Source organism: Olea europaea, chromosome 17 (genome assembly GCF_002742605.1).
Source record: "Olea europaea var. sylvestris chromosome 17, O_europaea_v1, whole genome shotgun sequence".
NCBI lineage: Eukaryota > Viridiplantae > Streptophyta > Magnoliopsida > Lamiales > Oleaceae > Olea > Olea europaea.
In genome coordinates, this window is record NC_036253.1 from 6159774 (window position 1) to 6173746 (window position 13973).

Consider the following 13973-nt stretch of genomic DNA (forward strand, 5'->3'; position numbering starts at 1 on the left):
TTTTATCTCATAAATTCTAGCTAAATATATTTATGAATGTAGGGAGCTCTCTCTGATTACAATGGACCATCTGCTGGATGCACTGTTTGCATTGCAGTCGTCCAATATAATCAACTTCTTGTTGCAAATGCTGGAGATTGACATTGTGTTCTCTCTTGGAAGGGTCAGGTGAGGTTTTTCTTTTACTTTACGAGAAGTAATATTACGTTTTGTTCTTTGTAATTATACTAGTTATTTCTTTCAAATGCAATAGTAGTTAAATGAATGGTTTTAATGTCCAAAAAAGGGGATGTTGAATTCTCTGGAGGAGGTAAGCACCCGAGACCTTGGTTTAGAGTTGTAGAGAAAGGTAGGGTGTAACAAGAGATGTTAAACTGGAGATGACAGAAATAGAATGAGTCTATAATTTTTAATTGTATAAGTAATAATTATTGGACGAACATAAATAATATAATTTTAGATTCTTAGAGAGTTTAATTTTAGAATAGAAACTACGCATTGTTTCCAATTTATTTGTATATTTCTTTATTTCTTGTGTCTCCACCATTTCAAAACTGAAATATGTTATTTAGTTTCCTAAATGCCTTGTTCTTGCAACTGTAGAACTAACAGTTCAGGGAAATTGTACAATACGTGTTGTGTCATGTCTCTTTAGGATATCCATAAATTTGTGCAGCATGAAACCTTCGATGCAGGCACACAATCTGTCCAAGGATCACAAACCGGACCTTGGTGCTGAGAAAGAAAGGATACTGAACGCTGGTGGATGTGTCCAATATGGACGAGTCAATGGCAACCTCAACCTGTCCAGAGCAATTGGTGATTTTCTCGTAATCTATTTAGATGTAGGGGAGAGAATGTTGCTTTGTTTAACATTTTCCTGGTATGACCATTTTAAATCTTTCAGGAGACATGGATCTGAAGCAAAACAAATTGTTGCCTGCTGAAATGCAAATCGTGACAGCAAAACCTGATATAACCACTGTATGTTGCTTCTTAAACTTAGTTTGTATGTCAGTTTCTGTTTGTCCGTGTCCTAGCAATCTCGGTGGATGAATTTTATTTCAAATATTTTGTGATTTACTGAATTGTGAGCATAACTAATAGTAATGCTATCTCTTTACTTGAATGGAAGAAGAGTAAAGCTGTGGCATATATTATTGGCTTGCTTCTTTTTACTTTTGAGCTAGTTTTGGAGTCAAATCAACATTGATTACTTTATTCTTCCTTTTTCGAAACTAGGTTGAGTTTTCTGATGATGATGATTCCTTATTATTGCTTGTGATGGAATATGGTAAGTCTGTTGCAGCTATTTATATGAATTTTGGCTTTTGCTACCTTGAGATGTCTGTTTGGTCCTAGTCTTGTCCGTGCTGAGAAGGATGTTGCCTTGCTTCAGTATCAAAGTCTGCAGCCAGTGCATGCCCGAATTGTGAGAAGAGAAGTTGAGAAGAAGCAGCGCTTAGGCGCTGGAGTGGGCGTCTAGGCGCTGCCTAGTTTCTGCCGAAGCAGAAACTGGGCGCCCAGGCGCCATGTGTGGGCGCCNTTAGGCGCTGGAGTGGGCGTCTAGGCGCTGCCTAGTTTCTGCCGAAGCAGAAACTGGGCGCCCAGGCGCCATGTGTGGGCGCCCACCAGTGCCCAAACCGGGCAGTAAGTTGGCACCTAGGCACCCCGGTACATATATATATTTCTGATTTTTTGCCTCTTCATCATGCACAAGACCTAGAGCCCGTTTTTAGAGAGAGGATTTTGGGCAATCTTTGAGAGGTGTTTTTCCAACAATTTGGTATCAGAGCTTCTTCCTAAATCAAGGTGGTTAAGTTTCGATTTTTGGTGAGTTGCTTGAACTTTGTTGTGCACACAAGGTGTTTGTGAAAATTTTCAAGTGAACTTTGGTGGTTTATTTTCGATAAACAAGTGGATAAATCATGTCTACTAGAGGAATGGTGAAGATTAGGAAGTATGAGATAGAGAAATTCAATGGGAAGAATGATTTTTCATATTGGAGAATGCAAATGAAAAATTTGTTGATTTCTCAAAAGTTGAACAAGGCATTGGCGGGAAAGGAGAAGAAGCACGTTGATATGTCGGACGAGGATTGGGAAGAGCTAGATCTTGAGGCACGGGCGTCTATCATTCTTTGCCTTGAAAGAGATGTTGCTTTCTTGGTTGATAGTGAGGTAACGACGGCGGACGTGTGGACAAAGTTGGAGGCGAACTTCATGACGAAGACTCTAACAAATCGGATCTATTTGAAGTTCAAATTGTATACTTGCAAGATGGATGAAGGTACACCAATCCGGGAGTACGTCAACAAGTTTGATAGGATCATATCGGACTTGAAGGACATTGATGTGGAAGTAGATGATGAGGATCAAGCACTTCTACTACTTCTTTCATTGCCAAAGTCCTACGAGAACCTAGTACAAACATTGATGCTTGTGGGTGATAAACTTGTGATGGAGGACACTAGAACGTCACTTCTAGCGGATGATCTTCGAAAGATTGCAACTAGTGGCATGTCTACCATTGGTAACAAGGAGCAAGCTCAAGAATTGTTTGTAAGGGGTAAAAGCAATGTGCGACCAAAGGGCAATGGAGAAAAATCTAGATCGAGTTCTAGACCTCTTGCGGAAAGGTCTTGTTTCAAATACGGCGAGCTCAGACATTTCAAGGCGAATTGTCCTAACAAAAAGGGTTGGAAGAAGAACAATAAGAATAACAACAACGAGAAGGTGCAAGTCAAGCAAGAGGTAAGTTATGCCTCGGAAGGAGGGGAAAGCGATGAGTGCTACATCATCTCTTGTGATGAAGAAACCTCCGGTAAGTGGATTTTGACTCTGGATGCTCTTACCATATGTGTCTAAATAGGAAGTGGTTTACTACCTATAGAAGCACTGATGGTGGAACCGTGTTGATGGGTAATAACTATTCATGTAAAACGGTGGGGCTCGGTTCAATTAGAATCAAGATGCATGATGGAGTGGATAGAATATTGATGGATGTTAGACATGTTCCTGATTTGCGGAAGAACCTTATCTCTGTTGGTGCTTTAAACTCCAGTGGTTGCAAGATTGTAACATAGAATGGAGTAAAGAAGTTGTTCGTGGCTCTTTGATTGTGATGAAGGGTATTCGTGAAGGCAATCTCTATGCTCTTCAGGGTACTACAGTTATAGAAGATGTAGCGGTTGGAACAAGTGGAAGTGGTGGAGACCCATGTGAGTGCACTCGGCTATGGCATAGGAGGCTTGGGCATATGTCTGAAAAGGGGCTAGATTTGCTAGTTAAGAAAGGTTTGCTAAAGAACTTGAAGAAGCCTTGCATGAATTTTTACGAGCACTGCGTGTACGATAAAGCACACGAAGTTCAGTTCCAGCCAAGCAAACATAGAAGCAGAGGCATTCTAGACTATGTGCACACGGATGTATGGAGTCCGACTTCTGTCACTTCCAAAGGCGGTTCCAGGTATTTTGTTACATTTGTTGATGATTATTCTAGATATGCTTGGATTTATTTTTTGAAGCATAAGAATGAGGTATTCGACACTTTCAAGAAGTGGAAAGCAATGGTTGAAACTAGAATAGGAAAGAAATTGAAGACACTGCGATCTGATAACGGTACTGAGTATACAGATGGTGCTTTCAAGGAGTTCTGTGGTAAGGAAGGCATTGTGAGACACTGGACAGTTAGAAATACACCGCAACAGAAAGGAGTCGCGGAAAGACTGAATCGCACATTTCGAGAGAAATCGATGTGTATGCGATCCTATGCTGGTTTGGGCAGAGAATGGTGGGCAGAGTCAGTTGCAAATGCTTGCTACATAGTGAACCGGTCTCCACATTCAAGGTTAGATGGAGATGTACCTTACAGGGTATTGACAGGAGAACATGCAGATTATGAGAAACTCAGAACATTCGAATGCACAGCTTACTATCATGTCAACGAGGGAAAGCTCGATGTGAGGGCCAAGAAGGCTATATTCTTGGGGTATGTGGCAGGTGTTAAAGGCTATCACCTTTGGTGTGTAGAGGATTCTAAGTTCATAATCAGCAAAGATGTTACTTTTGATGAGAATTCCATGATAGCTTCGTTGAAAGCTACAGTACCCGGTGGTGATGATGTTGAGACTACAATGTCTCAAGTTGTTGACATAGAACCTAGAGATCAACCTGATTCTAGGCATGTTCAAGAGGAGCATCATACAGACACTCAAGATGAGAGTGATGATGGGCTTGTACAAGAGGCGGTTCAGCAAGAGAATGTATAGGCACAGCAACAACAGCAGCTTGCAGATAACTTGGCTTCATCTAGGCCACGCCGTACTTACAAGCAAGTTCTAAAGTTGGGGTCAGACGAGCCTTTGAGGCACTATGGGCAGACAAATTTGGTTGAGTATGCACTCTCGATGGAGGATGATGAGCCTACCACTTTCAAGGAAGCTATTTTAAACAACAATAGTGAGAGTTGGTTTGCAGCAATGGAAGAAGAGATGGAATCACTTCACAAGAACCAAACATGGGAGGTTGTTCCATTGCCCATAAGTAAGAAAGCTATTGGTTGCAAGTGGTTGTACAAAAAGAAAGAGGATCCTACCAAGCTCGGTGGTACAAGATTCAAAGGGTTGAGGATAAGGAACGTCAGGTATGTCGCTTGAGAAAATCACTATATGGATTGAAGCAATCTCCTCGGCAGTGGTACAAGCGATTTGACTCCTTCATGCTAAAGCATGGTTTCTCCAGAAATGAGTATGACTGTTGTGTTTATATTTGAAAACTTCGGGGAGGTATCTATATCTATCTTCTTTTGTATGTGGATGACATGCTTATCGCTTCGAAAAGCAAGGTGGAGATAGATAGGCTGAAATCTCAACTTGGTAAAGAGTTTGAGATGAAGGATATGGGGGCTGCTAGGAAAATATTGGGTATGGAGATTAGAAGAGAGAGGACGAATCGGTGAATGTTCTTGAGTCAGAAAGGCTACATTGAGCGGGTTATTGCTAGGTTCGAGTTGCAAGGTGCAAAGTCGGTGGTGACTCCATTGGCTTCACATTTCAGGCTCTCTGGTAAACAGTCTCCTACTGCAGCGGAAGAAAAAGTACGCATGGATCGTGTACCTTATGCTAGTGCAGTTGGCAGTTTGATGTATGCCACGGTGTGTACACGCCCAGATATTTCACAGGCGGTTAGTGTGGTCAGTAGATTTATGGCGAATCCAGGAAAGGCACACTGGGAAGCTGTGAAGTGGATCCTGAGGTGGATACGGGTTTATGTTTTGGTGGAGATGCATGTCATATAAGTGGGTTTGTGGACTCGGATTATGCAGGTGGCCTAGATAGACGACGATCTACTACTGGATATGTGTTTTGCATACATGGTGCCCCAGTTAGTTGGCGATCGATGTTACAGGCTACAGTTGCTCTTTCTACTACAGAGGCCGAGTATATGGCCATGGCAGAGAGAGTGAAGGAAGCATTGTGGTTATGGGGTCTTCTAGATGATTTGGGGATTGAGCAGGATTGTGTGGACTTGTGGTGTGATAGCCAGAGTGCGATTCACTTGGCTAAGAATCAGGTTCATCATGCTCAAACCAAGCATATCGACGTTAGGTATCATTTTGTGCGTGATGTCATAGGGGAAGGTAATATTTCACTCTCGAAGGTACACACAAATGAGAACCCAGCTGACATGTTAACCAAAGTGGTAACGGGTAGCAAGTTTCAACATTGCTTGGACTTGCTTCACATTAGTCCGTGTTGATATGCCCGAGTGGGCATGGCCCTTCGGGGCGAGGTTGAAATGAGGTGAAGAGTATATGAAGGTGGAGGTGAACTACGGAGGCTTGATCCCAAGTTTTGGGTACGTAGGCAACCATGGTTTGAATGGTGCAGCCGAGTTTTGGTGCTTGCTACTTCTTCTTGTGTTCGTCCAAAATTTGAGGTCTATCAAATGATGTACGAAGTGGAGAATTGTGAGAAGAGAAGCTTAGAAGAAGCAGCGCCTAGGCGCTGGAGTGGGCACCTAGGCACTGCCCAATTTCTGCCAAAGCAGAAACTGGGCGCCCAGGTGCCATGTGTGGGTGCCTGGGCACCCACCAGTACCCAAATTGATCAGTAAGTTGGCACCTAGGTGCCCCGGTACATATATATATTTTCGATTTTTTGCCTCTTCATCATGCACAAGACCTAGAGCCCGTTTTTAGAGAGAAAAAAAAAGGGTGAAAGCTTGGATAGAATTTTACAAGATTGAGGTTAATCCAAATACATTGTTCTCCATTTATCCATTGAAATCATTTCTTCCCCACTTTCTTGTTCTTGAAGTGGTTTGGATTTTTTTCACATTGTCAAACTTTGTTTGATCTTGGGCAATCTTTGGGAGGTGTTTTCCCAACACGGATCATGGCCTTCTGAGGGCATCTTTTTGTTTTTTTTTCCGCAACCAAAAAAATAATAATAATAATAAAATAAAATACCTGTTGGGCCTGGACCCTGGGGGCCTGGCGGGGACTGCTGCGTGGCTTAGTCTAGCTTGTCGATATCCCCACCTGCCATTGATCAAGCATCCCAGATTCTGTAATGGTCTGTTTAAATGGGATCTTCGATCTCACTCTTGCAAACTTACTTTTTAGCATAATATTGTAAAAGGTCTGATCTTTCTATCTGAGTACTTTGTATGAAGAGAGTTAGCTCCTCCCTGACTAAATTTTACCATTTCTATGCAGTAGCTAATTAGCATTTATATATCAGCACGATGATTGCTTTTCCTATTTCAATCAACAGGTGCTTATACTTGTTTAGTTTAATGTTCTATATTGTTTTTTGGTACAGTTTTTGTTTATATATGCAATCAGGAAAACATCCCTTAAATAAAGTTTGAAATATTAAATTAATCATGTAGATTCTTAGCATCTGAAGCTTTTGGTAAGAAACTAATGTGAAGAATACTACTTATCGTTTTGGATGATGATAAACTATTTCAGAAAGTTAGAAACTTTCGTAATCCCTCCGCAATACTGTTTTGGTCCTCATTCTAGTTTTATCAATACGTATCTATTTCCTTTATATTACTTATCTACTTCTTTGGTTTGCTAGGAATTGCATGTCAAGTCAAGAAGCAGTTGACTTTGTAGAGAAACATTTTGACTTCGGTAAGTCATTTAGGCTTCTTGTTAAACAATTTCGATAGATTTGATCATGGAATTGAAACCCGCTGTCATCATTGATAACAATATAATGAATCTTAAACCAATATATTGAATCAATTCAAAAAGAAGAAAAGAGGAGGAGGAGAAGAAGAAGAAGAATAAAGAGAGAACCAAAATCTATTGAGCCATTGGAATTATGTTTTCAAATAAAGTAAAAACAGTTTTGATACTATACAAGGAAACCTAAAAATAATAGGAAACTTAAAATAATAGGAAATTACATATTATGCTAAAATAAATAACTAAAATAGCTAACACAAGTTTTCATCCCCCCTCAAACTCAAGATGCTAATGCAAGAAGCAGCGAGAGTTTGTCACGCAGAAAACGAAAACGATGAACCGGATGAGACTTAGTGAAGAAGTCAGCAAGCTGCAACGATGAAGAAACAAAAGGTGGGGAAATGGTGCCAGTCTACAGATGATGACGAACCAGATGACAATCAATCTCAATATGCATGGAACACAGAGTTGTGAGAGATCTGAATGGCACTAGTATTATCACAATACATGGGAGTTGGGGAGGAATGAGAAACACCCATGTCTGCAAGTAACCATCGCAACCACACAATCTCAGTGGTGGTGGATGTCATAGCTCGATATTCTGCTTCTGTAGAGGAGCGGGAAACAACAGTCTGCTTCTTACTTTTCCAAGAGATAAGTGAATCACCCAAAAATACACAAAACCCGTAGTGGACTTGCGATCAATGGGGTCGCTGGCCCAATCAGCATCAGAGCAGGCATGGAGCACTAAGGATGAGGTCGATGGAAACAAAAGACTCTGAAAGCATGTACCATGAAGATAACGCAAAATACGAACAACTGCTGCCCAATGAACTGTAGTAGGAGCTGAAACAAATTGACTAACAATGTGAATAGCATAAGCAATATCAGGACGTGTGATGGTAAGATAAACTAGACATCCAACAATAGTGCGATACAAAGTGGGATCAGTCAATAGTACACCATCAGAGGATGAATATCGAGCATTGGACTCAAGAGGAGTATCAGCAGATTTATTATCAGTAAGACGAGCACACTCAATGACATCCATAGTATACTTGGACTGAGAGATAAGATAACCTCTAGGAGAATAAGCAACTTCGATCCCCAAAAAAATAAGACAATGTGCCCAAGTCCTTCATTTCAAAACGACAAGCCAATTCTGATTTCAAACTTGCAATTCCATCAACATCATCACCAATAATAATCATATCGTCAACATATAGCAATAATAGAATGCGACCAGCTGAAGTGCATGTAAAGAATAAAGCGGACTCATGATGACTGGATGTAAAACCAAGAGAGCTAACAACAGTGGAAAATTTCTCAAACCAGGCACGAGGTGCTTGTTTGAGGCCATAAAGTGCCTTCTTGAGTTTGCAAACAAATCCAGGAGAGTGAGAAAGGCAAGGAGGAGGAACCATATAAACCTCCTCTTGAGGATTTCCATTTAAAAAGGCATTTTTGACATCCAATTGAGAGAGACTCCATTGACGAACAGATGCAACTACAATAAGTGTACAAACAGTGGTCATCTTGGAAACAGGAGCAAAAGTCTCTTCATAATCCAAACCATACTGTTGATTAAAACCTTTAGCAACCAATCTAGCCTTGTAGCGTTCAATCGAACCGTCAGATTTGGTTTTAATCTTATAAACCCAACGATAACTGATAGTATATTTACCTGAAGGCAATTCAACCAAGTCCCAAATGTTTGTCTTATGTAGAGCAGAAAGTTCATCAGCCATAACTTGTTGCCAAAGAGGATCCAAAATAGCTTCTTTATAGGAAGATAGTTCAACTAACTTATGAATGGATGCTAGAAAATAGCAAAAGGACTCGGAATAACAAGAATAATCAAAATCAGGTAACTGAGTGGACTTACGAATACATTGAGGATAACGAGGAAGAGATGAAGCAGGAGTTGGATCAACAATCTCAGGCGTGGGAAAGGCCATAGACAAAGAGGATCATATGTTCTGGACAATCTAAGATCACCACACGTTGCAGCCTCTGGTGTTGATTTGTCATCTTTTTCTTTGAATTCATCATCTTCTAGTTTTCATTTGTGGCATTCTCGCCTTAGACACGTTTTCGCTAGTCGTTTAAAATTTTTAGTTTCTAAGGGTCAATTGGGAAATATACAAACTCATGATATTTCTGATTGTAGAGGTTGCAAATTAGCAAAATTTTCTGCTTTACCTTTTCCTCGAAGTATTTCTCATTCTGTTGCACCATTTGATCTGTTCACTCTGATGTGTGGGGACCTGCTCTAGTTACTACAAAAGGAGGGTCTCGATATTATGTATTCTTTATTGATGATTATATTCGTTATTGTTGGGTTTATCTTATGAAGCGACGATCTGACTTTCTTTCTATTTATCGATCATTTAGAGCACTTATTAAAACTCAACATTCAACTGTAATTAAATGCTTTAGATGTGACTTGGGTGGAGAGTATACTTCATCCGAATTCTCTAAATTGCTTGCTCTTGACGGCACAATTCATCAAACCTCTTGTACTAATACCCCACAACAAAATGGTATTGCTGAACGAAAGCATAGGCATATTGTGGAAACTGCTCGTTCACTTCTTTTATCTACCAAAGTTCCCAGTGAGTTTTGGGGAGAAGCAGCTCTTATTGTTGTTTCTTTAATTAATAAGATTCCATCTTCCCACAATTTAGGTTTATCACCCTTTGAAACATTGTATGGGCATCCTTCAGATTACTCCTCATTGAGAGTCTTTGGTTGTACTTGCTTTGTTCTTCGTCCTAAAGTTGAACGTAATAAGTTGACATTTCGCCCTATTATTTGTGTTTTCTTGGGTTATGGGCAAGGGCAAAAGGGTTATCGTTGTTTCGATCCCATTAATAATAAATTATATGTCTCTCGTTATGTCGTGTTTCTTGAGCACATTCCATTCTTCTCCATTTCTGATAATACTCATAACGTGACCAAAATTGACCTCATTTATATTGATCCATTCTCTGATGATATAAACAATTCACCTTCCCATACCCCATGTACTATTGATTCTTCATGTCCTGCAGGTACACATGCTTCAGATCATGCTACCCCTCCTTCTTCTATGGCTTCCCAAGCACCACCTGAGATTGAGGATCCTGCACATGACAACCAGTAGAAGAAAACTGAACTAAGTATCCAGAATCACACAATTGACCAATAGAGATAAGATTCAAAGTAAGAGTTGGAACACAATAGACATCTGACAGTGACAAATTATGTGTATTAACTGAACCAACACCTGCTAAAGGTAATGGTGTACCATCAGCAGTGATAACAGACATAGATGGGTAGGAAGGACGCAAGTCATTAAAGAATTTTGAATTAGACGACATGTGTTTGGAAGCATCTGAGTCAAAGATCCATGAGGAAGAAATACCTGAGTGACTCTGTGATAACAAACTTGATAACAAACCTATATGAGTGGAGGCTGACATAGCATGTGGTTGTGTGGCTAAGAATTTCTGAAACTGCTCTGCTAAGTCCGTCAACATGGGATTGGATGAAGGTGGTGCTCCAAGTATGGATGAATCATTAGGTGGCATGGTGACAGCTATATTAGCACTAGGACGATAAGATTGCTGTTGTGATTGAGGTTGCTACTTTTTCAATAGCTTTGGACATTGAGACTTCCAATGTCCTTTTTGTTTACAAAAGTTACACTCATCGGTAGCAACTCGCACATAACCTTTATTCTGGTTCTGTGTGGACAGTCAAGAAGGTACAGCCAACACTGAGGTGCTAGATGGAGGAAGAGATACTTCTCCCGCAAGAGATTTCAAACGTATTTCTTCAGCTACAAGTTCACTAACCACCGAATCAACTGAAGGAAGTCGAGTGCGATGCAAAATAGAGCCTCTGAGTCCCTCAAAATCACTGCGAAATGCCATCAAAAACTGAACTAATCGCTGCTTCTCTCTAAAAGTAATATATTCCTCACATGCTTTCAGTCCCACTGATTCCGTAAGAACCAGCTCATCCCAGATGGAGTTCATAGTAGCGTAGAACTCAAGAATACTCATATCTTTCTGATGTAAAGCCCGTATATCAATTTCCAACTGATACCGTTTTGCAAAGTTAGATTTAGTGTATAACGTTTGAAAATGCTCCCAACCTTCTTTTGCTGTTTCAAACTTCATTGATTGTGTACCACTGGATTGCTCAACAAAATTGTGAATCCAAGTGAGAATTTTCGCGTTGTTTGACTCCCAATTATCTAACTCTGTTACATAATTCTGAGCAGTGTTCTCGGGTTTCACAATAGTTCCGCTAACATAGCCCCATAATTTTTTTCCCTTTAAAAAATTTCTCATCACTATACTCCAATACGAGTAAATTTTACCATTTAGTCTGACACTAATGGATTGAAGTGAATCATCTCTTTCAGTTGCCATCATAAAGTCAATAAATAACCAACTATGAATCAACGAAATTATCCAATTTTTTAAGGAAACCAACGATAACCAACGTACTTTCACAAACTATAGTTGAAATATATTGCACAGTATACGTATAACCAAAGTAATACCACCAAAAGATCAGAAATTTACCAAGGAACAAACTGCCTTTTGGAATCACCTCGAAAAAACGACGCACGCGCCCTCACGCACCACTACCGTCTCTGCGCGTGGTCCTCACTCGCCACAAATCACGCTCCCCCTAACACCGACACGCGCTTGATCGGACGTTTCGTCTCAACCTGCTGAACAAGGATCTGGCCTCCGTTTTCTTAATGGATCTCCAGTTTCGTCGGAATCTTGATTTTAAGTTGCGGTCGAATAGGTTCTTCATAAAAGCTTTCTTTGCCTGATTTCTAACTTGATTTCAGCACGACCCAAACAGAAATTTCACAAATTTCACTCAAACGATGATGACCCATTAATATAAATATAAGGTTTGAAATTTTTTTGGCCCTAATTTTTCCATATTCTTGTGCCTCTTCGTGAGTCTTGGGTGGAGCCTTCTGGGTTCTTCTTCTCTTCATGACTTTGTCTCTACCTTTTCTTCTTCTTGGTGAAACTCTTCCATTAATCAAAAAATCCTTGGTTTTCTGAAGGTTCTGAGTGAGTAGAATCTTGGTAATTCTTCGGTCTTGAGTTGTGAAGAGTTCTCTGTTGGTTTTTTGGAGAGTCTCTCATTCTATTAAAGCGATTGCGTTTGGGTTTGGGGATTTGGGGCTGCGTTTTGTGAGTCTAATCCTTTGTACAGAAGGGTACAAGGTATAATCTGAGCCCAATTGATGAGAACTTGATGCTTTAGTGTGAAATCTTGGTTCTGTTATTTTCAGTTGATTTGGGACATTATTGTAACAGTGGTATCAGAGCTTGGAGAGTCCGGTCGAGTTCCCATCTCTGTTTTCTAGTCTTAGAAAATTAATTTTTTACGACCAGATCTTGAGAGATCCAAAATTTTGCTGAAACCCTAGATTTAATAGTCTACGGGTTCTTTGATTTCGTTTTTGAGTTTATTTTAGTTTCTTGATAACTAACCTATGTTGTTGGTGTTACTTTAGAAATAAGATGATTCTTCTCAAACTTTTCTTGATGAACCGATTTTGAGAATTTGGGGTTCACTCGTGATTTTGCAATCTGTCAGTCGATTTCTTTTAACCCTCTTGTAGTATATGTTATTTTAGTTATGTGTTCTTGAATTTGGTGAATCTTGTAAATATGTTTCCCATTTTTTCAAGTATACTGCATGCTATTGATCTTGGTGATTAATTCATGATCTGTGTATCTATCTATTGATTAATCTGTGTGATTAATTTTTGATTTTCTATCGTTCTTTCTTTTTTCCTGTAAAGTCTTGGTGATTGTATACTAAATCTGCCTTTAATATTGTACACTTTGCACTGCACTATTGTGGACTTGGGTTGAGCCTTAACCTGAGGTCTTTGAGTTTGACGAAATCCTGGTGAACTCAAGACACATCACTGCATTCTTAAGTGATTTATTATTCTCTGATTGGTTACTATTTTGTTATTATTCACTGTGTTATACTTCCCTGCGATTTCATATAGTGTGTGATACTCTGTGTTGTCATATATTCTATGGAATATCTACTTGTGCTTATGGCTGAACTTTAACCCTCAAACTTTCTTATGTTGATTAAAAACTTCAAAATGACAACAACGAAGTTTGAACTTGGAGTTTTTAATGGAAAAGGGGATTTCCCCATTTGGCAGCAAAAAATGAGGGGGTTTTTGTTCAACAGAAAGTATCTAAAGTTATAACTGGTGAATATCCTGATACTATGACTGATGAACAAAAAATTGAATCTGATGAACTTGCCTATACTTCCATTATTCTTCACTTGTCTGATCCAGTATTAAGAAATGTTGGAAAATTGGATAATGCGAAAGCCTTATGGAATAAACTTGAGGAACTTTATTTGGTAAAATCATTACCCAATAAACTATTTCTGTTGGAGAAATTTTTCAGTTTCAAAATTGATATGTCCTGAGACTTAGATGATAATCTTAACGCTTTTAATAAGCTGGTACAAGATATAACTAATGCTGGGGACGAAGTATCTGAAGAGTATAAGGCTGTAATTTTGTTAAATTCCATACATGATGTGTATAGCGATGTTAAGACAGCTATTAAGTATGGCAGAGACTTTTTAACACCTGAGATAGTAATTAATGCCTTAAGAAGCAAAGATTTGGAAGTTAAGTCTGAGAGACATGGCAAGGAAAATGAGAACCTGTTTGTGAGAGGTAGATCACTGACTAGACATAGTAAT

At 39.6% G+C, this 13973-nt stretch overlaps 1 protein-coding gene and 1 pseudogene across 1 annotated transcript; one reads left to right on the forward strand and one right to left on the reverse strand.

Moving 5' to 3' along the window:
- Window positions 1-1298, forward strand: part of LOC111365796 — a 4244-nt pseudogene extending 2946 nt beyond the window's left edge.
- A 6490-nt stretch (window positions 1299-7788) lies between these two features.
- On the reverse strand, window positions 7789-8253 carry LOC111365567 (uncharacterized mitochondrial protein AtMg00240-like). Its single transcript, XM_022986124.1, has one exon. It carries the CDS (start codon window positions 8251-8253, stop codon window positions 7789-7791), a length of 465 nt encoding a protein of 154 aa, XP_022841892.1.
- Window positions 8254-13973: the final 5720 nt, after the last annotated feature.

What these genes read in the sequence shown, in the direction of transcription:
- LOC111365567 (XM_022986124.1), bottom strand. Translation starts at nt 8,253, where the DNA reads ATGGATGTCATTGAGTGTGCTCGTCTTACTGATAATAAATCTGCTGAT.